This window comes from Epinephelus fuscoguttatus, linkage group LG11 (assembly GCF_011397635.1).
Source record: "Epinephelus fuscoguttatus linkage group LG11, E.fuscoguttatus.final_Chr_v1".
In the NCBI taxonomy this organism is placed as follows: domain Eukaryota; kingdom Metazoa; phylum Chordata; class Actinopteri; order Perciformes; family Serranidae; genus Epinephelus; species Epinephelus fuscoguttatus.
In genome coordinates this window covers 13,959,164-13,985,968 of record NC_064762.1, presented here as the reverse complement: position 1 = coordinate 13,985,968, position 26,805 = coordinate 13,959,164, and the positions used below count along the sequence as shown (strand labels likewise).

Genomic DNA, 26,805 nt, shown 5'->3' with positions numbered 1-26,805 from the left:
CATATTGCAGTATGATTTTCGTGTATTTTAAAACTGTAAATCATATCTGATTTTATAGTTATAAGTTTTAATAAGTAGGCCTACATGGTAAGACAAAAGGAGTTGGACTGTAAGACGTTTTACTGTAAGACATAGCGAGTTACACTGTAAGTCATAAGTGAAACTAAACCATATAGGCTCCCCCAAAATGTCATGGTAGATGTCAGAGAGTCACCCGGGAAGTCCCAGTAAGTGCAAGGTAAGACGCATGAAGTTCCATTATAAGACACTGGGAGTGACAGCATAAGACAGTAGCAGTTCCACTGTAAGACCCCGGCAGGTCTTAGAGGAGTTACGCCGTAAGACACGGGAAGTTACGCCGTAAGACACGGGGAGTTACGTCGTAAAACACGGGCTGTATTATAAAGTGCTACCGAAATATGTTTTAAAAAAAGCCTGTTTGCAGCACTAAAATACCTAAGTATTAAAGCCATCCTTAGTCCCTTTAAAGCCACTCTTTAGTGAACCAATTTGAATATTTGGTCTCAGACATCCATAGCTTCTGTCTTATTCATTTATGTTCATTCATTCATTTATTTATTTATGTCCTGAATAGACCTTTTTTTACAGCAGACATTTTGATTTGTCATAGCAGGAAAAGCACAAGCGAAATTAATAACATTAACGATGGCTCAGTTCCATTGATTGTCCCAGTAAGCTACTCCACTGACCCAGCATGCACAATACCAGGACCTCCCCTAAGTAGAATGCCGCTATCGTAATTGTTAATAAATACACCTGTGTGAGTCAAAATGTCTGCCATGAAAAAGGTCTTTGATATCTGTTATGGAAGATAAGTTCTTTGAGACATGGTATTGTTGTTTCAGGGTGTTAAGAGGAGCAACACATCATCAGCAGAGAGCAATACCTTCTGTTGTTTTCTATTAACAGTGCTGCCCTTAAGGCCCAGACACACAAAACCGACAGAATCCAGTGTTGACAGAATAAAGCATATTTACCCTGTGCTAGTGAACATTTGCACAAACCATATGGAAACGTTTCTACCAAAGAGCTCAGTGGCTAAAGAAAAAATCATCTTACTTTATGTAACAAGTTTGTTTTGATCTCACTCCCTCTTGGCTGTAGCTGTTTGTTTACTTTCCTCACTTCTGTTTCTCTTCTCATGCACAGAGCTAACCTGCCAATCAGAGTGTTTTCATTCATCGACACACTCCACTATCTTTGCTGAATCAGCAAAAGAATAAAAATGTAGACAAAGGCTGACTAGTGCCAATGGTGCGGGAAACAATGCAAAGATTAGTGCAACAGATGCATACCAACATAAACCGGTGGCTGACCGTTCGCATGGTGTGTCAGGACCTAAATAATATTGTCATCTCACATGAGCTGGGCCACTGGCTCAATACTAATATCGAACAATAGGGGTGACAGTAGGTATCCCTGTCTGCAGTCCAGCTCCAATGCAGAAGTATCCGATCAATAACCATTAACTTTGACCGAAGCCAATGAATTTGAATTATTTGTAGCTTTTCAACTTATCCTCACACAGCAGTTTGCATGTTATCTTACAAAAATTCACTTACAATAGTTTGCGTGATATCTTACAAATTAGCGCCTTCTAAATGATGTTACCTACTTATAAAATTACACACTTAACATAAAGTTTCGTAGGTTAGGTTTAAGAACAGAAACACAGTGATAGCGTACTTTAAAATACCTAAAAGTTCACTTGGTTTCACACATTTCCGAACATCGGTCTCCTGGGGGAAGTCCTGTGTTGTTTGACCCACCTACCACCCCAACCTGCCTCCTTATGCAAACATTTGGTCTTTATAGTACTTCCTTTTTTACTCCAATCAGCCCATTGGTCACGTGATCACAGCCTTTCCTATTACATGGGTATATAAATTACTGGCTCATGATTACGTGTGTTTTATACAAGCTCTGGTGCATTACTTTTCATTGGTATACATTCGAATTTTGCATGAGAGCAGTCTGAACTATTTTGGGAAATTAAAACAGAATTAAGGGGTTTGAATTAAGTACTGTCAGGATACTGAATAAAATGCTAGATATGCATCTAATGATAGAGACAAATCCTCGCTTCTGTTGGATTTTGAATAGCTCATTATATTTAATAATCTCAGAAGATTGCTATTTTCATGTTTGAAACTCGTCTGAAACTCGGAAACACATTGAGGTGTACAAAAATTGTTATTAATTGTAAAGTTAAACCTTTATATTAAGACCAAAAGAGCCCATTAAATGAGATCATGTGGCATCAGATTAGTGAGGTAATTAAAAGTCTAAGTCAGAACGGATTAATTAATTGTGTATACATAAGAATTTAATGAGATCTGTGAATTATGTCAAACTAGTCATTTTTGTCCAATTTACAAGACCTAGTTTCCTCTCAAAAACATCCATCATCATCCATCTCTTTGTATTATGTTCATTTTGCAAAATGTTTTTTAGACATCTTCTGTCATCGTTTCAAGAGCCCTCACATCTATCGGACCAAACGCTCTTGATTGATGGACTCCATTAATTTAATGACATCAAAGCCTGGGAGAGAAAACATGTTTATGAGGAGCATAATCCCAATTGAACACCATTGAAATCAGCAACATTATTGCAAGATGAAAGCACATCTCTTTTCATCCGTCGTCGACGTGCCCGTCTTCACCCCAGAGGACGGCGCAGGGTTACTGTCAGAAGATGCTAATGATGTGTTGCCTTCTGCAGGGATCACTCATCAATCTGCGTGTGAGCCACCATTTCCCGTCATTATTCCTCTAAGGCAGCAGCGATGAACAGAAGGAGGGGAGAGGGTGATTAGGCCTCCCAACCTTTACCCCACATGTCTTGTCATCTTGTGTTAACATCATGGCTCATTTCAAGGTGAGGCTGCTTATCAATCATGGTGCACAGCGTGAGACGTGATTAATGGTGGTTCCCTCAGTTCATCAGCAGACAGACTGGTGTTATTATGAGCTGCGCCTGTGGGGTAGCTTTTGGTAACAGTGAACAAATATTAGCTGGGTCCTATAACATCTGCAGTATCTTGCACTGAATGAAAATATTTCAGCTTATGCTCAACAGATGGATTCTTCCGTATTTGACAAAGAACCCCCCACTGTTTTCTTTGCTCTGCTGCCCTAGGTAAACAGCAGAGCAAATTATAAAGCATAGATTAATAATGGCATGCCAAAGCAAAGCAGTTTTTCAACAGTGAGAAAGACAACTTTATAATAATCCTTCCCTTAAAGCCCTCCAGGTTAACTGAATATTAAATTAAAATTATGCTTGTCTTAAAAGTCTTCCAGACCCAAAAAACACTTGTGCTTTAGACGCAAAGAAAGCCAGACAATCAGACTGATAAAGACCAAATGAACACAGATAGGATCAGTGCGTGGTAGAGTGGCCCAGTGGTTACAGACCACAGCTGTGATGACTCAGACCACCATGCAGGACAGAAAATGTGAGGCTGTGCACAGTTGGACACTCTGGTACACAGCAGATAGACTGAAATATGATGTATGAGGAATTTAGTGTCCAAGAAATATGTACATAATGCCAGTTGGAGGCTATGCAGTGTGTTCTGAGGATGCATTTCCCTGCTGTCAAGGTTAATGTTGCATTCAAGCTCAGCGGTCAGTGAAACAATCTGTTCATTTAAGGGAGACTTAAATGGTTTGCATCTGGCTGGGAAGGTTGGTTGCATGTTATTCTCTCTGTCCCCTCATTTCCTGTGAATGTCCAAAATGCCCAAAACGTGATTTTCAAAAGACACAATGGGCCTCATGCAGGAAGCGATAACTGAATACATTTTCTCTCTTTTGTTCTTCTCTTAGGTCAGAGGACATTTTACAAATTGTCAAGAGCATTATTACCAAGGTAAGAGAAGAACATCCCAACACAAGGAAACTCTCTCCAACTCTCAAGTATTTTTTTGCCTGCCCTTATATAGTGTTTGGGGGCGTTACCTATGATCTAGAGCAGGGGTGTCAAACTCGTTTTAGTTCGTGGACCACATACTGTACAGCCCAATTTTATCTCAGATAGGCCGGACCAATAAAACCATCGCACAATAACCTATAAGCACCATCAGCTCCAATATTTCCCCCTTTTATGTGTAAAGAATTACAAGTACATTCTGTAGACGTTCATCCTTTTACAAAACAGATAAACAGCCTGAGATGTCTCAAGAAAAATAAGTGCAATTTCACCAATACTGTATATCTCAGTTTTTCCACATTCAGTCAGTCTACTTCTCACTGTCATTACATGTGCATTTATCAAGACATTTCCTGATACTGATTCTTTTGAACTGAAGCTGCTGGTTGACGATATTTGGCACAATGTTCAGTATCTTTAAACATGGTCATGGGAAGTATTCATTGTTATATCAGAGAACTGTATCCTGGTCAGGGTGGAAAAGCCTTCGTCTAGTCATCCAGTGGGCCGGATTGGACCCTTTAATGGGCCACTTGTGGTCCACGGGCCATATGTTTGACACCCCTGAACTAGTAGGATTCATCAGTGAGCAAAGCAGATTTGGATGGTTAAGAACATTTGGTCCACCTGGAGTTTACTTCAGATTTTTTTTTTTCCTTGTACTTTTTTTATAAGAGAAATTTAAAAAAAATGTTGCTGCACAAGCCCCAACGTTGGCATTATGCCAATATATAACATGAATTATAATTTTACAGATTGTTTGAATGAAGGAAATATAATATAGTATTCTTCTGTCCTCATAAATCATTGGTGTTACAACATTTTCTTTGCAGTTTACAGCAGAGTACATCATGTGAAACTGTGTGACACTGACCTCTGCAGGATGACAGGAGTATAACAGCTGTAACTTTCTGTATTAAGACATCAGACTTTGCTTTACCCACATGTATGCATTTATATGTTTGATTTCCATCATCAGAAAATGTAAGCACGTAACTGTAGGGAATTGTTCATTCCCAAAGTTGATGAAAGTTGACCTCCAAGACACCACTGATGTTACAGAGTCCAAACTGCCATCAAACTGTCTCAGCTTGCATTCATAACAAAGATTTATATCACACAGACTGCCAGTGTTGCAGCGATCTGATGCTGGCATGCATTTAATGGAATGAATGCAAGATGCTGTCGATGCGGAGCTCTCCCATTGTTGTCAGCTGGAAACTCTCCAAAGTTTATTTGTTAAAAAAGCCCTGAGCTCATTCAGATAAAAACCTTTTTCAGTCGCAGGGTGTTTTGATGATACGACAGGAAAGCCGGCCAGTGGTGTAAAAATATGAAGTCACTCAGTTACAATAATCAGAATGAGTAATAATACCCTTAGACCTATGACGGATAACACTTACTGTGATGATGGTGCATCAGCATATGTGTTTACTGGTGATTAATGAGAGTCAGTAAATATTTGAAATGCTTTTTTCTCATCTTACTTACAGCAGATAGTATATTAGATATAGTAAAAAATAAAAAGTCTCTCCTCCTCACAGAAGGTCTCTTTTAACCACCAAATACCAAGCAGATGTTTTTAATCATAACAAAAATGTAAAGACCTCAACCTATTTGGCGTGTGAGAGTGTTCTAGCTGTGTGGCATTTGCGGAATGCTGACTCACACTTCCTGTTTCCCGTCCATTCAGGAAGTGGCAGGGTTTAACCCCTGGCTGCCACGGCCATTCCACCCTCTTATCTCTAAGATACTGTCTGGGCCCCCAGGGGATGGTTTAGGATCAAAACCACTGTAATTTAGGAGAGTCCGTTGCTTTTAGAGGCTTCCTGTTGGCGATTCCTGTCTCTTACACTTAATGATGATGTAAACGTTTAGGTCATGAAGTTAGTAGGTTGTTGTCAGTGTTTTAATGTGATTCAAACTAAAATTAAAATCCTAAACTTTCATTCAGTCTGCAAAAGTTCATCCAATTTTCATAACCGCTTATCCTTGAGGGTCGCGGGGGTGCTGGAGCCTATCCCAGCTGACACTGGGTGAGAGGCAGGGTACACCCTGGACAGGTCACCAGACTATCACAGGGCTGACACATAGAGACAGACAACCATTCACACTCACAGTCACACCTACGGACAATTTAGAGTCACTGATTAACCTGCATGTCTTTGGATTGTGGGAGGAAGCCGGAGTACCCAGAGAACATGCAAACTCCACACAGAAGAGCTCCCTCACCTTGGGTTTGCATGTAAAGGATGTTTTAATGACACTGTAATTAAACCAACTGGATTGAAATACAAGAACAAACCAAAGTTTTAAATAATGTTAATATTTTTATTTACAAAAACATGTATGAAAGTATAAATTCTCTTTAAAAAGCCCCCTTTTTAATTACGTATCGCTGAATGACTGAAGGAATTTTTAAAAAGTGCAAAGTATCGTGCATGTAATCTCAGGCTGCTTGTTTTTGTACAAAACCCAAAACCAGTGAAGTTGGCACGTTATGTAAATCGTAGATAAAAACAGAATACAATGATTTGCAAATCCTTTTCAACTTATATTCAATTGAATACACTGCAAAGACAAGATGTTTAATGTTCAAACTAAGAAACTTTTTTTTTTTTTTTTTTTGCAAATAATCATTAACTTAGAATTTAAAGGCAGCAACACATTGCAAAAAAGTTGGCACAGGGGCCTTTTTACCACTGTGTTACATCGCCTTTCCTTTTAACGACACTCAGTAAACATTTGGGAACTGAGGAGACCAATTTTTGAAGCTTTTCAGGTGGAACTCTTTCCCATTCTTGCTTGATGTACAGCTTAAGTTGTTCAACAGTCCGGGGTCTCCGTTGTCGTATTTTACGCTTCATAATGCGCCACACATTTTCAATGGGAGACAGGTCTGGACTACAGGCAGGCCAGTCTAGTACCTGCACTCTTTTACTATGGAGCCATGCTGTTGTAACACGTGCAGAATGTGGCTTGGCATTGTCTTGCTGAAATAAGCAGGGCGCCCATGAAAAAGATGTTGCTTGGATGGCAACATATGTTGCTCCAAAACCTGTATGTACCTTTCAGCATTAATGGTGCCTTCACATATGTGTAAGTTGCCCATGCCTTGGGCACTAATACACCCCCATACCATCACAGATGCTGGCTTTTGAACTTTGCGCCTATAACAGTCCGGATGGTTCTTTTCCTCTTTGGTAGGGCGTACACCACGTCCACAGTTTGCAAAAACAATATGAAATGTGGACTCGTCAGAACACTTTTCCACTTTGCATCAGTCCATCTTAGATGAGCTCGGGCCCAGCGAAGCCGGGCGGCGCTTCTGGGTGCTGTTGATAAATGGCTTTCGCTTTGCATTGTAGAGTTTTAACTTGCACTTGCAGATGTAGCGACGAACTGTAGTTACTGACAGTGGTTTTCTGAAGTGTTCCTGAGCCCATGTGGTGATGTCCTTTACACACTGATGTCGGTTTTTGATGCAGTACCGCCTGAGGGATCGAAGGTCACGGGCATTCAATGTTGGTTTTCGGCCTTGTCGCTTACGTGCAGTGATTTCTCCAGATTCTCTGAACCTTTTGACGATATTACGGACCGTAGATGATGAAATCCCTAAATTTCTTGCAATAGCTCGTTGAGGAATGTTGTTCTTAAACTGTTCAACAATCAGCTCACGCATTTGTTCACTAAGTGGTGACCCTCGCCCCATCCTTGTTTGTGAATGACTGAGCATTTCAGGGAAGCTGCTTTTATACCCAATCATGGCACCCACCTGTTCCCAATTAGCCCGTTCACCTGTGGGATGTTCCAAATAAGTGTTTGATGAGCATTCCTCAACTTTCTCAGTCTTTTTTGACACTTGTGCCAGCTTTTTTGAAACATGTTGCAGGCATCAAATTCCAAATGAGCTAATATTTGCAAAAAATTACAAAGTTTACCTGTTCGAACATTAAGTAACTTGTCTTTGCAGTGTATTCAATTGAATATAGGTTGAAAAGGATTTGCAAATCATTGTATTCTGTTTTTATTTACGGTTTACACAACGTGCCAACTTCACTGGTTTTGGGTTTTGTACCATGCAAAGGTTTCATTTGTAACTTCACCTGTGACAACTTACTTTCTCAGGTCCAAAGGCTTCTCAACACTGTGCATGTACTGTATTTGTATTTCAACACTCCTTCTTTTAACCGTCGTATATCAGTCCTAATCATGTCTCCTGGTTCTTGGCCGTTATCAAGAATGAGAGCCATCAATAGCAGGACAGTCAGTGTAAGAAAACTTTGCGCTGAAGGTGTGAATGTTTCATTTATGAACATGTAGTTGCTAGAGACAGGAAGCTGTGAATAGCTTTCACATTCACTTAGAAAGCAGACTTAAAAAAGAGTCCATTTGAAATTCTTAAAAAAAAATAAATTGTGTCCGTTGGTCCTCATCCTCTGTCCTTTCAAGTCTCACATTTCTCTTTAGCACGTTTTGCTGTCTTCGGGTTATCAGCAGGAAACCTTTTGTTTAATCACGGCTGCATCTCATATTGTCCCTCCGTGGCAATAAAGAAGTCGTTGAGAGTGTTCTGCAGAAATTCAAAAGTCGGCCGGTCCTCAGGCTTCTGCCGCCAGCACATTTTCATAATGTCATAGAGTTCCTCGGGGCAGCCGTCCGGACGTGGCATCCTGTACGACTTCTCCAGGCTCCTGATCACCTCTGGGTTAGTCATCCCTGATTCAGAAAAAGAAAATGCAGCTAGTGTTAGATTTTGATGTATTTTTAGTTATCATATAGTGTAATTTACTAAGTCTTTGGTTTCTAAACAATGTATTAAAGGAATACTTCACCCCCAGATAGCCATTGGTATATCAATTACTTACCCTGTGTTACATTAAATTAATGAAGAAAACACTTTTCTCGCATGCCTCTGATGAATGAAGAATCAAAACATTTATAAACAAACCTTGATGAATTGAAGTCATAGGGGTCCGTGTCCGTTCACAAACTCTCTCACAACTCATGCAGTATGTTCCAAGTCTCATTTATCCAGTCGTATGCTCATTTCTTCCCAAACAGACAGCCCTTTCTGACAGGGAACTGAGCTGAAAGTGAAACTTACCTGTGTTCTCTTCAAAACCAGATTCCATTGACAAAAACAGTAATTTTACCTTGCTAAACACAGGAGCTGCTGGTCTACCACCCACTGCCTTGATTGGTAGTTTGTTTTTTGGTATTGTGTGACTTTAGTGTTTTAAAGGGTTAGTTTGGATTCACCACATTCGCACAAAAGCACAAACAAACTACAGATCAAGGCAGCAGTAGACCAGCAGCTCCCATGTTCAGAGAGCTAAAATTATTGGTTTTGTCAATGTAGTCTGGCTTCGAAAAGTGTGACTCTTCGTTCAATTCCATGTTGGAAATGCCTGTTTGTTTGGGAAGTATTGAGCATACAACTGGTTAAATGAGACTTGGATTACACTACACAAGTTGTGTGAGAGTTTGTAAACAGATTTGATGTAGTTTTGCCCCTCTGACTTCAACTTATCCAGTATTTATTCCAATTTTTGGATTCTTCGTTTGCCAGAGGCATGCAAGACAAATTCTGTCTTTAAGCATTCAAAATAACATCAGCGAGTCATTGATATACAAATAATTATTTTGTGGATCAAGTATTCCTTTAAAACATGATTTGTGCTGAAGTGCATTTCTCTCGTACTTTATTTGCTTCTTATTTATCGTACCTGGATAAGGTATTCTTCCATAGGTGACTATCTCTGTGAGGAGGATCCCAAAGGACCACACATCCGATTTGATGCTGAACGTGCCGAAATTGATGGCCTCCGGAGCCGTCCATTTGATGGGAAATTTAGCGCCTAGTTGTCAGAAAGAGAGTGGAAACAAAGCAAAAGGAAATTGTGTTAGTACGTTATGAGTATAGAGAATATGTAGGAGTGTGTATGTGTATGTGTGTGTGAATGTGCCTTTGTTCCTTTTAATGTGGGGCGATATGACGACATGTACCTGGAGGTGACAGAGATTTGATTACGGGTAGAGAGATTACTGTGCCATTTATACCGAGGTGGCAATCTCTTTAATATCTCTGATTGTATTTGTCCTTTTTTGGCAATGATGGAAAAATATTCTATTTGAATATTTTTCTGTGTGATAAATTTGTCAGGTTTTTACTTCACTTGAATAAACCCAAGACAGACATTCCCATCATCATTATATGTGAAATGATTTCTCAGTTGAATTTCTCAATAATTGACTATATAACAATATAGACTGTCATCACAATACAAAATAACCTGCACTGTGGTATAAGATTTTACCCACATCGCTCACCTCTGTGCCTCCACACGGTAGTATAGGATGGATGTTGCACGAAAACCACAGCATGTTGTCGCAATAATAGTTGAGAAAGTGTGCATCTACTTTAAAGATTTGAGTGATGCATTCAGGGTCATACAGTAGCTACCATTGATGAGGTCTCTAGTATTTTGGGGGTTGTATTGAACTGGGGAGAATTGATATGTTCCACTTAAAATGAAATGGTGCTGAGTGCAGTATTTTTAGACATCAGGCAGAAAACAAAGTACTTCATGTTCATGAACACAGGTGTAGCTCGATGTGGCGAGCTGAATCATTGGCAAGGGCCCCCACCCCCACTCCACGGGCACCAGTGCAACCATACCGCCTTCACTGCGTCACCTTTTCCTCTTTTGCTCGTGTCATTATAGAAGGTGTGGGACTGAGTCCTAAAATCTGGAAATCACCCAGAAGTAACCGGGGTCCTTGGTGTATGACATAAAATACAACAGGAAATACCCCACTTGTCAATTTCGAAGCTTTTATCCGTCTGAAAAAGACATTTGCAAACAGAAACTGAGGCTAAAGAAAATCACCATGCCCAACACAGCCTTACAGCCTCATTGAGGTGGCAACGTTATGTCTTGCGACTGTGGTGTAGTTTGTTTATGGCCTAGCGTTAGCTTTTAACTTCTGCATTTACGCTTCAATCTTCATAAAAGTGGAGTTAATTTGTGAAGAGTATCTTAAAAAAAAACAGTAAGTATTAGATTGAGATTATTTTCTGCAATAATCCAAAATCCAGTAATTGAACCTGGATGACGTTGACTATCGAGTCAGCCCGCAAAAAGCTGCTTGTGCAAATGACCTTTGGAGTTGGAGTCTCAAACAGGCCTGTTGGTTTAACTGTTGTCAAGGAAACCTAACTTGGGTAGTTCTTCCATCTTGTCTGTTTCCAAAATAACAGGCACTTGTGATAAAAACTATATTTTAATTTTGCAATTTATTGGTAAAAGTTGCCCCTCTAACACACATCTCTTGTTCCTTTGAGTTTATTATTATTATTATTATTAAGTTCCACTTGGACAAATACATTTGCCAAATGAGTGTAATGTAATTTAGACCGTCATGCTCCTGATGCAAATTTGCGTTTCCTTGAATAATGGAGGCATGACATGACCTTCTCTGCCTTACTTTGCCTCTGATCGGCATATCCTGACATTCTTACCCTAACCCTGACCAGTCTCACTCCTCATGCCTAAACCTAACAAATCCAACCAACAAGGCAACAAGTATGCGCGAATCAGAGAGAGAATAGGGTCGATCATGCCTTCGTTATCCTAGGACATGCAAATTTACTTCCTGGATCAGGCAAACTTTACAGAAAAGTACAATTTAACTGACAAATACAAAAAAAAATCGTGTTTTAGAATGCCTTTTTGGTTCATTTTAGTGGGGATGGGGTGTTGTATTGAGGGGACTTGAGCTCCTGAAACCTTTGGCTACTGCCCTGGATGCATATATCGTCCACTGTGGGGAGACACTGCACATACTGCACCTTCTTGAGCTGTGTACTCGGACTCGATGATCCTGGCCAGGCCGAAGTCTGCTATCTTGCAGTGCAGGGTTTCGCTGACCAGAATGTTGGCTGCACGCACGTCTCGGTGGATGTAGTTTTTCCTCTCGATGTACGCCATGCCTTCAGCTATCTGTCATATGGAGAGGAGAACAAGAGTATGAGAAGGGAATTACCAGATCAAAGGCATTTATTTTTCCCAAGAAATTTGACAACTACATTCTAAAGACATGTTTTACGATATACTGAATCCATGGACTAGATGGTGGTCTTGTGCACATACTGCATGTGTCTGTTTTCTTTTGGTCAGTGTCTACAGCACAATCGAGCAGCTACAGCGTGTGTGAGCACTTGTCTATGATAATGGCAGCAAAGTGGGTTTTACAGGATGTGCCAACTATCAGGAAGTCAAATGGCTTTTTTTGGAGGGGCAAAAGAGTTTTGAGGGAGCTCACTGTAAATGGAAAAAACAGCGTGATTTCCTGTCCGGATGTTAATAATTGACGTAGGGCGAGGCTTTCAAGCCAGACGAGCAAAAGCCCCACCACAGAAACCACACAGCTACTGCTGACAGTTTCCACGTGTATTCACATCATAGCTGGTGTCAAAGCACACTCTATAACAGCCAGGGTACACAGCAGCTTGTGTGGGTATAAATAGAGTTTGAGGTCAGTGTGAAGGCTAGTGTTTTTGTCAGAGAATGTAAAAATCAGTGAATTAAGTTAAATGTCACGCTGTGGTAAACAACAGCAGCAGCAGTGAGATAAATGTCAACAAATAAAAACTGACACACTCACAGGCAAGGTTAAAGAAAGTTCCTGTGTTTGTCTAATTTTCTGAGAAAAAGCTTGCATTATATCATGGAGAGGAGTGAGTTAGATGAGTTAGCAGTGTGATGTGATGTACAAGATATGATCCTACACATTCACGTTGATCATGTTCTTGAAATGGTGCAGTTACAGTAAAAAAAAGTTTCCCACCTGCGCTGACATGTCTATCAGCTTGTTCAGCTTTATCTTTTTTCCGTCGTCTGATTTCAGAAAGTCCAGGAGACATCCTGCAAATGAGAAAAGAAGAAGCACAACTCACAAATGACACATGATGTCTTTTCACAGAAATGTTGTTTCACAGAAACGTCTTACAGTTTTAAACAGATTACACAGGAAAACCTATGTGAGACTGTCTTAAACAACGGAATTCATGTGATGCTGATGATACGTAATGATAAGGGTTCAATTGTTGCTTTTAAAGGGACAGTTCACCCCATTATCAAAAACATATATTTCTCCTCTTACCTGTAGTGCTATTTGTCAGTCTAGATTGTTTTGGTGTGAGTTGCAGAGTGTTGGAGATATCAGCCGTAGAGATATCTGCCTTCTCTCCAATATAATGGAACTAGATGGCACTTGGAGTTTGTGGTGCTCAAAGCGCCAAAAAATATATTTGAAAAACTCAGCAGCAATGTCTCTTTCCAGAAATCATGACTCAGTTACTCGAGATAATCCACAGACCTTGTTGTGAGCAGTTTCATGTCGGAACTATTGTTTTTTTTTTTACTGAACAACACCTGGCAACCATATCACCACACAGAGGGAAGAGTGCATCTACTCATGGACGAAAGGCCTGTCACGGTGTGAGATATACACCTAAATGGGATCCTCCTCGGCTGAGCTGTAACATAAGCCAGCTCAGTGGGGCTAGGTGAGCTAGTAATCGATGCACACTTCCTTCTGCAAGTGATACAGCTGGTGGGTGTCAGCCAACCATATCATCGAGTATCTCTTTATAGCACCATGAACAGAGTGCAATCTCGTTCCTCTATATTCGAGAGAGGGCAGACATTGCTACAGCCGATATCTCCAACACTCTGCAACTCACACCAAAACAATCTAGACTGATAAATAGTACCACAGGTAAGAGGAGGAATGTATATTTTTTGATTGTCTGTCCCTTTAAGGCTCCGATAATGCAAACACTTCAATTCAGTACAACCCTGTAAATGCCATATTTACTTGTAAAGCCTTTTGTTGCTCAATTTTCAGTTGATGGAGTTCTCCAGTAATCTCTGAGTTTATGGTGTTTCAGGTAGTTTGCCCTCACCCCAACTTAGTGCACAACATCATAATAAAATGACCAAATTGAATTAAGTCTCTGACTGTCATAAAATGCGTTTTTAGACCACTTGCTCCTGTGTTCAGTGATGTTAAATTACTGTTTATCTCAATGGAGTTTGGCTTTGAAGAGAGCGATATAACAGCTTTCGCTCCCCATCAGAAATTGCGACGGCAAGGTAGATCAGTGAAAATATCCTGTATGTAGCATACACTTAAACTGATACTGATCCCCACTCTCTCTCTTCTTGTACATACCAGCTCCCATAGCAGCTCTTTTTCTCTGCTCCTATGGCAGTTCGACTCCTCTCCTCACCACTTATGTATAACGAGAACTCTGTAGCTGTTGCTGTGTCTCATGTGTGACCAAGACTGGATGAGGAGAGACTCATTGTTGAGGTCGAGAAATATCCTGAGCTAAACAACCCACAATAAAAAAGACAATAGCCAAAAAGATACTTTCTGGGGAGTCATAGCTCTGGAGATTGGCTCTTCAGGGGAGAAATGTTTAATTAGGGGCTCGGTACATATGATTTAAAGCTAATGTTAAGGTGGAGGAAGTACAGATCTCTTCGTAAAAGCAGTGATAACTTCGTGCAGTCGTCTGTTAATGACTTGCAGCATGATGCGTCCAGTGAGTGCTAGGGGTGGCACTTGATGTGTTGTGCTGCAGTGGTGCCAGTGGGTATGGATACGTATTATACAATCCCACTTCAAAAGATCCGAACTATCCCTGTAATCATTCCAAGAATCTCCCTGCCTTGGGGCACTGGTGACTTAGTGGGTAGAGCAGGTGCCCCATGTACAAGGCTGTTGCCGCAGCAGCCCGGGTTCGAGTCCAGCCTGTGGCCCTTTGCTGCATGTCACTCCCCCTCTCTCTCCCCCTTTCACACTCATCTGTCCTGTCAATTAAAGGCTAAAATGCCCCAAAAAATATCTTTAAAAAAATCTCCCCGCCTCCCCTTTACTTTTTGTCTTACCATTGACCATGAACTCGGTGACAATAAGAATGGGTTCCTTAGTGACCACAGCATGGAGGCGCACCAGTCGTTCATGCTGCAGCTGCTTCATCAGGTTGGCCTCCTGCAGGAACGCCTCAGGCTCCATTGTTCCCTCCTTTAAGGTCTTGATAGCGACCTTCTGGGTGTTCTTATAGTAACCTGCAGTTAGAATTAACACTGGGTGTTTAACTCACTGTTCTCGTCTGTCTAGGTTTATAAAATGTTGCTGATGAGAGGATGAATTGTGAACTTTCTCTCACCCATCCACACTTCTCCAAACTGCCCGGCCCCCAGTTTCTTCACCATTTTCAGCGTCTCTCGGGGAATCTCCCACTCGTCCTGAGCCCACGGCTGCTCGGGTGGTTTCGCCTTACAAGGGGCATACAGCCGCTGACACAAACCATCTGCTGTACCTGCATCCAAACGTGAGACACATAGCTGTAATAAACAATTCTTGCCTTTGTGCTAAATTTAGTGTCTGAAGAAGTCTGATGAGCTTTTGTTTCCTCAAATAATCTTAAAAGCTTGTTTGAGTACACTTGTTTCTCATGAGCTGCTGTGCATTGGCAGCCATTCTAGAGATTTGGCCTTCTTATCTTGTGGTTTAGTCGCACAGGAGTGGAAAGACTATCACTCCTCTCACACAGGAAATGCACAACGCATCACAAGGGTCTAACTTCCCCCATCAACTCAAAGTCAGTGCAGAAGTCTTAGAATTCACAGCAGTGAACCAAATCTGAATCCAAATCAACACATGATGTTGGTTTTGCATTACTGATTTGGAAACATTTAGAAACCTGTATGCAGGCATACTTATTTTTAAATAGTTAAGTTCTAAAAGAAAAGTTTTGTGGATTAATAAAATGTGTTTATTACTTACGGGTGTAGTATTTAACCAGCTCCTGTAGCGATGGGAATGTGGTGGAGGGTGAGATGTAGTAGCCACCTTTGTCCATACAGCGGATCTTGTAGTGTTTTACCACATCTCCTTGCTCCAATGTGTGATCTCTGACTGACAGCGAGAAAGACCCTAAGAGAGAAACGAATAGATCTTAGTTATATGTCGACATTAATACTTGTCTTGAAATTGTAAATGTTATTGTAAAGTATGGTTTGTGGCATGATCACACAAAGAAACTGATGGCAATCACCTTTACAGGTCTCGCTCTCTCGCACTAGAAAGGCGCCCGGTTTATTTCCGGGAGCTAAAAGTAGTCGTTCAGTCTCTCTCCTACTCATGTCCTTGAAAAACCATCTGCAGGAGACAGAACCACAAAATACACTTTATGTAACCAGTTAAAGCACATACATTTATATTTAACAGTCCATAAAATTTAGATTTTGTTAACATTCATGATGTTATTTCTTACTTTTCCACCTCCAGCGTATCTGCTCTGGCTACATAATTGCATGGTATGAGGCCCTCCTGTCCTGTCACCAACGATCTAGCAACCCACCAATCTCCATTTCTACAAACACAGCAGATCGTTTATATTTTGTCAGATCAGAAGTGCTTCTGTTGCTGAGAACCTACTATAGTGATGAAAGGACGAGGCGACTTACTCTTGTAAAACCTTAAGTTTGTCTCCCTTTTTGAAAGGTAGATCGTTCTCGTTGGTCGCTTTGAAGTCATGTTGAGCCACAAACACGATGTCTTCTAAAGAGAAGCAGAGCAAACTGTTGATTCAACCAAAGCGATCTTCCAATAACAACAGTAATTTCAATTATTGATTGTGAATGTTGACTTCTTTTTTGTTTTGTTTGGCTGCTATGCTGGACGTAAAAGTTAAAGGGCACGTTCTATATTTTTAAACTTGAACCCTATTTCCTCATGTTTTTGAGTCTTAGTGACTAAAGGGAACAACAGCTTTTGAAAGTGGTCACAAGGCTGCAGCCAAAAACGGTGAAATGGGCTCCAGTGTAACTACTTGAGGCATGTTCATACCATCAGATTGTGCCCACTAAGGCTCTGGTCACACAGAAAGCGTTTTAGCAGCTGGAGGCACCTTGCATTTTTCCACGTGCCTCATGTTTCTGGGCTCTAGGCGCCTGGCGCTCTGAACTCCTTTAGCTGAAAAGACTCCAGTTCAGAGCGGAAAACGCCCAACATCATCTCTTTCTTCATTGTCTTTTTTCGCATTGTCTATTTGGATCATTTGAGAGGCAAATTCTTCTGTAGTGGTCATGACAACAAGTTTACAGTTGGTAAACAATGGAGGAGAAACTGGTGGTGGCTAGCTATAGAGTTACACAGCCCAACAATAGACAGCAGGTTGTCAAACTCCCCCTGAGTCATTCTAAAATATAGGCGAAGCTCCTGGACCAACTGGTGGTACTCCCCATGATCCACCCTCTTTTTTAGGGTCTCATGTGCCCACACAGATCTCTGTTTCCCTGTGCCCAACAAACTATTTGCTGAGAGCCTCTCACCCTCAACCAGAGCTACAGCAAGTACCCTCTGCCTCAACATTTTAGGAATTAGATACTGATTACCGTGAAATAAGACTGATAACACAGGAAGGTTAATGTAAGCAGGTCATGGGGTGGTCCCACTTTCCGTGTGATCGGGGCCGAACAGTGATTATCGTCTCTGGTTTCTGGTTCAAGAAAAAGGATCTTACTCTTTAACAAAAAGGTCTATCTCTGCAGGGATCCTTTCCATAATGTTGTCAGACACGCGGAATAATAATCTGAGCCTGTCAGAGACAAAAACAAACACTTTTGATGGACGTAACTTTAAAGTGACAGCGCAAACATGCCCTAAATGTTACATTGCAGCCTGTTTCACCTCTTGCTCTCACGCAATATTGGACCAATTTCAAAAATGAATGTTTCCATTAGTCACTTAGAGACAAAGACACGAGAAGTTAGAGTCCGGGTTGAAAATGACTGAACTCACCCTTCAAATAGTAAAGGAACATACAGCACAAGCATAGTTTTTACACTGTCTGTGTCAGTGACATGAAAACGACTGTCTTTTGTTAACGATCTCATCTTTTCCCCAGAAGAGAACGGAGGAAACACAACCAAGATTTTGATCGCTAAACATAGCCTCTTCTCACTGCCACTAATGTCTCTCTGCACAGCGACAGCCGACTGCTTTAGACACAGTTAATGTTCAGTAGAAAGTTTGTTATGTGTGTTGTGTTCAGTGATTACCATTATCCACATATGTGTTTCCACCTCGTGCCTAAAGAGGGAAAAAATACGTTCTTAAATATTCCATATTTCAAATACACCAAAGAAAAACACAATTTAAAGTGAGTAAACCACGTTCATTTCACATCACAGTAAAGTACAATACCTAAGTGGTGTACTTACTATGTGATTTGACGAGTTGGAGACCCGAGAGTTGTGTTTTCCTTTGTAGAATTTGTCATCTTTTACTTGTTTCTGGCCACTGCAAGCGCAGCCCATCCTGCATGTATAATGGCAATCCTCCTCAGTTATACTAACAGGGTTTACTCAATGTAACAGTACAACACAGCACTGCATGATGTCGTGCAGTTCGTTCCACGCTATCAAATTCAAACAGTTCCTGCTAAGAGCCTCAGATAGTCACGGTATATTCATTTCTGTGCTCTTACCTGAAAAAGCAGATGAGCTTTACAGAAGCTGTTTTCAGTCTCCACTCCTCCCACTGTAGGGCCCAGTCTGTGAGTTCATGCCCAAGGCTGGAAAAAATAATAATTTAAAATCACTCAAAATTCGCTAAATCATCGGTGGAGAGTCCCTTTTTAGTTTAATGTCTCAATAACAAGCGTGCTTAAAGCCAAATGCTTCTCAGAAGAGGAAGTGGAAAACATGTTTTCATTTTTATTTGGTAGCATTTGCATTTACAGTTTATGACACAGTCATGTTGTTGTGTCAGTTAAAAATAGAGAAAAAATGAAGTGCTAAAAATAACCAATGAGAAGGAGAAGCAGAAGATTACAGGGAACTCTTATGTCAATGTAAAGCAACATGCTTTTTACGCATGGTGCACTTGTTACTGCTGTTTCTGAATCTTTTTTTTAAATAAGATTCTCACATAGAAACATTTAAACAGATGATGAATATTAAAAAAGAAGTCCAAAAAGAGTCATAACAATAGTTATAAGAATCAATTTAAGCACCATTACTTATGGCTCAATAACCTCAATGTTTATCACAGATGTTTAACTTCATGGTCGTACATTCAAATGTCAAAATGGCAGCACTTGTCTTGTTATGATGTCCCATAGACAGTATGCAACTAAACCTTCAGAGAGCAGGACGCTTGGACTTCACACATGGTTTGACTGCTGGTTATTAAATGGCTTTAGCTGTCACCTTCTTTGTGTTGCAACTGTAACAGGAATATTATTAAAAAACAAAACAATAAATGAATAAATAAAATTTTAACTATGCCATAAAATTACGTGCAAAACTTGCTCTCAGAAAACCAACTGTCATGGTGACAATCTTCGAGATTTTATCACCCAACAAATATACAGTGACGTGTGAATAAAACTGTGACCATTATATTACAAGTAGAAGTCACAACTTTTCTTTAACCTTTATTTATATCTAAGGTCAGTTTTTTTTAAGAATACATCCCATACATGTTTTCATGATATAATTTTAAGAAGAATTACCTTTATTATCACTGACCTTTGCATCCTTTCTTTACCTCATGAAAAATTTAAGCACGCTTTTAACTCACCGCACACCGCACACACACTAGGGACTGTGTTTTGCTTAGTCTAATTTTATTTTCATATATAATGTCAAGATATTTCTTGTAACCATTTGTGAGATTTTTGTCTCCTAATGGTTGCTGTAAATGTTCCACTGTTACAGTTCCAACTAACTGTGTGAATTTACGGCACACCAGTATGACTTATTTCAATCTTTTCCATCTAAAACATGACAAAAGTTTATTAAGTTCACTCTTTGTAATTCTAAATTTTACACTATTTGTAATGCTTGCTCATTTTACCAGTTTAATACAACCTGCTCTTCTGTTAGCAGTCTCTAATGTGAAATGAATAAATGATAAATACCTTGAAACTTGCCCCCCAGCTTGTGTCTTCAAAAGTACTCCAGATGCAAGGCGTCTTCAATTTCCTTACTGAAAACCAGCAGCACGTCAGTGTGTCACTCTCACTTACTCATGAGTCTCTCTCTTGCTCTCCGTTTCCTTTTCTACTTATCTCTCTATCTCTCTTGCAGTAAAGACCAGGGCCTCCCTCCATGGGGGACTTCATTGAGTTTACTGTAAATAGATAGTGGTGTGTCTATTTATTTTTCTCCAGTAATTCTCTTTTCCGTCGCCTCTGCTGCAGATCATCTAACATAACAGCACAAAGATCGCCCCCACCACCGTCCCATGATTAAACCATAATTATCTCACTTTGAGCAAACCTTTAACTGGTTAATTTGTAAAGTGGATAAAAGCAGACTTCTTCGGAGGTAGCACAGCCAAAGAGAAGGACGTTTATCAGTTGATACAGTCAGTTGTATTTCAAAATGTGCTGTTGGACAGTCAATGATTTCTGTAAATAAGTTAGTGTGATTTTTTTGTTCTTGCATACCAAATGAGATCTGCAGTGGAAAAAGGGTTGTACTGTAAATGTATCTGTATGGGTGGTAAGTGTTGATAACAGATGTGGTTGAGTGCTGTGTACTATATTTATATATAAGAGAGAGCATTGTTTCCACAAACATGTTTCTCAGTTCCTCTAGTAGTTTAAGTAAGTGTACTGTCTATCCCTACAATGCTAACCCTAACTGCTCACAGCTATAAGGTTATTGTTGTTGTGTGTTTTTTACTTCTGCTTTTTGTTGTGTTACACGTTAAGGGAGGTGCATGTATTTGCCATTTTTAGACATGCAGTGTCAATGGGTGACATCTGGAAAGAAGAGGAACATCATAAGACCACCCAAAGAAGCATCTTCTCTCATCTCTTCTATCATCAGCTGCTGTGTTTCATGTTGAATATTGAAAACATATAAATATTTTTAAATGAGGGACTCCTCCTGCCAAAGTCACAATATTTCCAAACAAAATTCTTCACAGTACGGATTGGAATAATTGTCTGTGCTCTTCTGTCAATGTATTTGTCACGTTATTATATAAGGTACAATGCCAGTGAAATGTAATGTTAATTCAGTTCCTCTAGTTTGTGCATTATAAAAAAAGAGTGCAATAATAAATATATGTGTGTGATTAAGGGGCCTGTTTCTATACCGAGGATCCCCGTCAGGATGCTGTTGATGTGTAAGACTGGAAATTCCTCAGTATTGGAGGGGATATCTGGATATCTTCAAGCGTCTGAGTTGGAACAATATGCAACACCAAAGTCAGGCCGCCAGTGACATGGACACCATGATACCTGTTGACATTAAAATCCCTGCTTCTTCCCAAAGTCAACCATCAGCTCGTGACTTGGCAATAAAGCATCTTTTTTTATGTGTCTTTTTATTGTTTACGTATTAATGTAGTCCAAACCAGATTACTGGTGAAGGTGAATTTTTTCTGGATGAGACTGATCACAGGATGTGTAGCAGAAAGGTAGCTCAGTGTGATGAACAGATCTTTGTAATTCCTTAAGTTGCACATTCATGTCCAAACACTGAACTCACAAAGACTCCATTTGTACTTGTTTGTAAGAAAGTTGTTGAAGGACTTGTTTTTTGGCCAGACGTAGCTAGAAAGAAAATAACAAACTGCCTTGTAGAGTGTTCAGCCTAACAGTCTAATGTGGTTTAAGCTACAACACTCAGAGGAAAGACAGAATGGCTGTCTACTTCAATAGCTCACAGTGTTAAAGGACTGATTAGAGATTCTGATGTTGTGGGTTCAATGCTAGTTGATGCTCAGTGAATTTTGAATGCCTTTGTCCAAATGAAGTGTGTGATTTTTCTCTGTATATTTCCATGTACTGCGTGGACTGCCATGAAATGTAATACTAGTACAAGTCAAGATTGAAAACATCCTTATAATGGTGATGTTGATAGGTTAATAGAGTTTAAGCCTATATCCTGAAATCAGAGAGCCAGCCTTCTGAACAACTGTCGCCAATTAATTCCTTCTACTAGGACATCTTAACAGTTGACTTTTGAATGCCTTTGTCCAAAAGAGAGACTGAAAATCTTCAACAAAGAAAGCTCACGTGTCTCCATTTCATTAGCTCAATGGGATAGAAGACTGGTTTGAAGGCTCTGGCCTTCAAACCAGGCTCCAGAGCCTTGAGATATCCAGGACGAATCTCATCCGACCCCGGTGCTCCGCCGCCTCGGAGTTGTTTCACTACCTCAGCAACTTCTGCCCCAGAAATTGGACGACCCACCCCTGAGACCCCTGTCTCTGTTTCCTCACTGGAATACGTGTTGGTGGGATTGAGGAGCTCCTCAAAGTATTCCTTCCACCGCCCGACAATGTCCCCAGTTGACGTCAGCAGCTCCCCGCCCCCACTGTAAACAGTGTAAGCAAGCTGCCACCTTCCCCCCCTGAGGCGCCGGACGGTTTGCCAGAACCTCTTTGGAGCCGATCGATAGTCTTCCTCCATGGCCTCACCGAACTCCTCCCACGCCCAAGTTTTTGCCTCCATGACTGCCGCCGCTGCACTCTGCTTGGCCCGCTGGTACCCGTCAGCTGCTTCCGGAGACCCACAGACCAACCATGCCCTGTAGGCCTCCTTCTTCAGCCTGACGGCTCCCCTCACCTCTGGTGTCCACCAGCGGGTTCAGGGATTACCGCCGCGACTGGCCCCAGCAGCCTTGCGGCCACAGCTCGCAGCCACCGCCTCGACAATGGCAGAGCGGAACAAGGCCCATTCGGACTCAATGTCCCCTTCTGCCCTCGGGACGCGTCGGTGCTCTCCCGTAGGTGGAGTTGAAGATCATCTGGACAGGTTTTCCACCAGGCGCTCCCAGCAGACCCTCACTGTTCGCTTGGGCCTGCCAGGTCTGGCGCGGCGCCTTCCCCACCATCTGATCCAACTCACCACCAGGTGGTGATCAGTTGACAGCTCTGCTCCTCTCTTCACCCGAGTGTCCAGAACATATGGCTGCAGGTCAAATGATACGACTACAAAGTCGATCACTGACTCATGCGACCTAGGCTGTCCTGGTGCCACGTGCACCGATGGACATCCTTATGTTTGAACATGGTGTTAGTTATGGCCAAACTGCGACCCGCACAGAAGTCCAATAACTGAACACCACTCGGGTTCAGATCAGGCAGGCCGTTCCTCCCAATCACGCCCCTCAAAGTCCCGCTGTCATTGCCCAGGTGAGCGTTGAAGTCCCCCAGCAGAACAATGGAGTCCCCGGTCGGGGCACTGTCCAGCACCCTTCCCAGGGACTCCAAAAAGGGTGGGTATTCTGAACTGTTGTTCGGTGCATAAGCACAGACAATAGTCAGGACCTGTCCCCCGACCCGAAGGCGCAGGGAAGCAACCCCTTCGTCTACCGGGGTAAACCCCAACGTACAGGCAGAGAGTCTGGGGGCTATCAGAAAGCCCACCCCGGCCCTCCGCCTCTCACCCGGAGCAACTCCAGCGAAGGAGAGAGTCCAACCCCTCTCAAGGACTAGGGTTCCAGACCCGGAACTATGTGTCGAGGTGAGGCCGACTATATCTAGCCGGTAGCGCTCAACCTCTTTCACAAGCTCCAGCTCCTTCCCTGCCAAAGAGGTGGCATTCCATGTCCCAAGAGCCAACTTCTGTAACCGAGGATCGGACCGCCAAGGCCCCCGCCTTGGTCTGCTGCCCAATCCACATTGCACCAAACCCTTCTGGATCCCTCTGCAGGTGGTGGGCCTGCAGGGGGATGAACCCATGTAGCCGGTTCGGGCTGGGCCTGGCCGGACCCCATGGGCGAAGGCCCGACCACCAGGCGCTCCCCCACGGGCCCCAACCCCAGGCCTGGCTCCAGGGCAGGGCCCCGGTAACCCTCCGGGCCAGGTACATGTGTCCTTGTTTGTATCCATCATGAAGGGTCTTTTGAACCGTTCTTCGTCTGACCCTTCGCCCAGAACCAATCTGCCATGGGAAACCCTACCAGGGGCAAAATGCCCCCGACAGCATACCTCCTAGGGTCATTAGGGCACTCAAACTCCTCCACCACAATAAGGTGACGGTTCTCAGAGGAGCATAGTATAGTATGTTGTCCAAAATCATGAAAAAAACATCATAGTATAGTATGTCGTCCAAAATCACAAAAAAAAGTCATAGTATAGCATGTCGTCCAAAATCATGAAAAAAACATCATAGTATAGTATGTCATCCAAAATCACGAAAAAAAGTCATAGTATAGTATGTCGTCCAAAATTTTGAAAAAAAGTCATAGTATAGCATGTCGTCCAAAATCATGAAAAAATAATATGACTGTTCACCTGAGAACTGAACCCACATCCTCTGACCTTCATACTAGTACTCCATTTCCCTGAGCTAACAAACTAAAGACACTCTAATGTGCCTCCTTGATGATTTTCTCTTGTTCCTTTAGACAAAGTATTAAAAAAAGAAACAAAGTACATCCAAGTATAACTAATTTTTAAAAAATCATACAATATGTCAAAAACCTAAATAATTCAGTACAGTGTGTTGAAAACACCTCAAGTTTTAATTTCACAAGACAAAAAATTACAGATTCAGACCAAAGTCAGGTGACATGATAAAAAATGGGGAGTCCCTGGAGAACTGCAGATGTGGTGGATGGTCAATGCATGGGGCTTTCACAGTGTACAGTAGGTTTGACTGTTAACCTGAATATTGTATGTAAAAAAATTAAAAATTAAAAAAAATAACTCATAAAATATCTTAGTACAGTATGTCTTTAAATGAGAGTTTGCTTCTGTGCTTGGTTCTGGCTTTGACATTTCTGGTTCAAAAATCCACCCAGTTAAATTTGTAATTGATTAGCCCTGCTGTAGTACATGTTTACAGAGCTTCTGTAACGCAGTATACATTCTTGCTACAAGATGGACCGGTGAACTAGTCTTGAGTTTTGGAGTATCTGCACACATGAAAGTACTATGCTTCCAGTACCCATACTACCATACTATATAGTATGCCAGAATAAGATTCAGTATGTCCCAATACATAGTATGTTAGATGTAGTGTGCCAAAAATACCAGGATGCTACATCTGATTTTGCTGCGCAGCAGTTTTGTGTGAAAGGAACTGAAGGCCTGCCCCAAATATAGATATCAGTGATTTAAACAAATAATAGCCCGGGCTATTAATTGAAGTTTTACTGTATCAGGGTTCAATTAAGTCAATTAATTAAGACAATTAAGTCTCAAGTCTTTCCCCTCAAGTCCTAAGGGAAGTCTGACAAGTCCCAAGTTTTAAACTTTTAGTTTTGTGTCCTTAACAAATCATAATGTGCTCTTAAATAAAAGTGATGCCAATATTTAATATGCATTAATTAGTTTGAGTTAGATACTTTCGGTATTGATCTACCCACCCTTACTTCTGATACTCTCTGAGGAGGACTCTTATAGTGTTATGTTTAAGTACTGAATAGGACCCACAATGCAACAATTCAGACTCGGAGACAAAAAGTCAAAAGATAACAAGAATTTAATGAAATGATCCAAGTAAAAATATCACCAAACAAAAACTCTTCAAACACACAATCCTCAGAGTCTCAGGGACAGACACAAAGCAGGGCAAGGCTGGCGTTAGACTGGAAACGAGACCTGAAGCACAGGAGACAGCAGTCAGGGAAAAAGAGCTGACAGAAAGAGGCAACAAAACATTCACGAAGGTTCCTCAATCAGAGTTGTTACCACCATGGGAAACGGCCAATTTGACAAATACTGGAGGTTGAACTGGAGTCTTTATAGTGAGCAGGCAGGTGAGTTCTTGATGGGCTGAGGTGTGCAGTGGAGGCACAGAAGGCAGGGACGAACACGAGAGGGAGAGTGGCCAGCCACGCCCTGCAGCAAGGGAGAGACTAACACAGACAGGGGAGACAGACAGACAAGAAACACTAGTGTAATATATTCAAAGTCTATGTAATGACTGTGATCACCTGTGGACACATAAAGCAGTCCATGGCTGAGGTTCATTGTGTGGGTTGTTGTTGCTCCCCAGTGCTGACACTAGAGGGCGCAGAAAGTCATGTTTTAAACCCTTACTCTCCCAAAGTAGGTCCATTACAACAAACTTCTCCTGCTTTCCCCTAAATTCATGTCATTTCTATTTATAGACAACCCTTACGTTGACCTCCTGTGTAGGAGTGAGTCAGTAGAGTGTTGAAATTTGGGGATTTTTATTGTGTAGTCCTTGTGTATTTGTATCTGGTGCAGAGGGCCGGGTGCGGATGTGAGTACAGATGCAAAAGTCTGTCACATTGGGGGGGAAAAATTGCAAGCTTATGTGCGGTCAGTGTATCAGAGTGTAACAATGCTTTGGGTTTTCACACCATACAGCACAGTTAACCAGGTCTTTCCTATTCTCACCCACACAATGCACTGTAGAGGGAATTCACCCCTCTTCTTCTGCGATGGAAACAATAAACACAAAACAATATGTCCTTGAGTTATCTAGCGGTAATTATGACCCTTTTGTTCCTGGTTTGTATGCTAAATGACGATTAAATGTTATTAAGGTCGTATCAAATAATCTTGTGAGGAAGATATCAGTCAGAGTATGTTGTAACCTATAAGTGCGGGGAACAATAAATCTTGCAGCACCGGAAGTGTTTGTTTCCTATGGGGGGCTTTATACAACACGCAACGTGGGGATATTACTCTCTGGGCAACACTTCACAGGTTTTTGTTTGGACCACCTGTGCTGTGTGTGGGGACTGTGCTGTGCTGTAGTTCTCTGAAGGAACAACCTCACTTCAGTGCACACACACACACAAACACACACACACACACACA

At 41.5% G+C, this 26,805-nt stretch overlaps 2 protein-coding genes across 3 annotated transcripts in view; one reads left to right on the top strand and one right to left on the bottom strand.

Moving 5' to 3' along the window:
* The window catches only part of rps12 (ribosomal protein S12), a 434,687-nt gene that overhangs the window by 66,320 nt on the left and 341,562 nt on the right, over positions 1–26,805 (top strand). The window lies entirely within an intron of this gene.
* blk (BLK proto-oncogene, Src family tyrosine kinase) lies at positions 7,290–20,212 on the bottom strand. 2 transcript variants are annotated; one of them, XM_049589174.1, is made up of 14 exons: positions 19,967–20,212; positions 18,530–18,616; positions 18,264–18,360; positions 18,102–18,132; positions 16,506–16,596; positions 16,313–16,411; positions 16,094–16,197; positions 15,823–15,972; positions 15,203–15,355; positions 14,922–15,101; positions 12,811–12,887; positions 11,813–11,963; positions 9,687–9,818; positions 7,290–8,676 (listed from the first exon to the last, which is right to left on the bottom strand). In XM_049589174.1, exons 3-14 carry the CDS (start codon positions 18,357–18,359, stop codon positions 8,474–8,476), a joined length of 1,467 nt encoding a protein of 488 aa, XP_049445131.1. In that variant the 5' UTR covers position 18,360; positions 18,530–18,616; positions 19,967–20,212; the 3' UTR covers positions 7,290–8,473. The 2 variants fall into 2 exon arrangements, with proteins under 2 accessions (XP_049445131.1, XP_049445130.1); XM_049589173.1 differs by having other exon boundaries at positions 16,506–16,599; positions 19,967–20,211.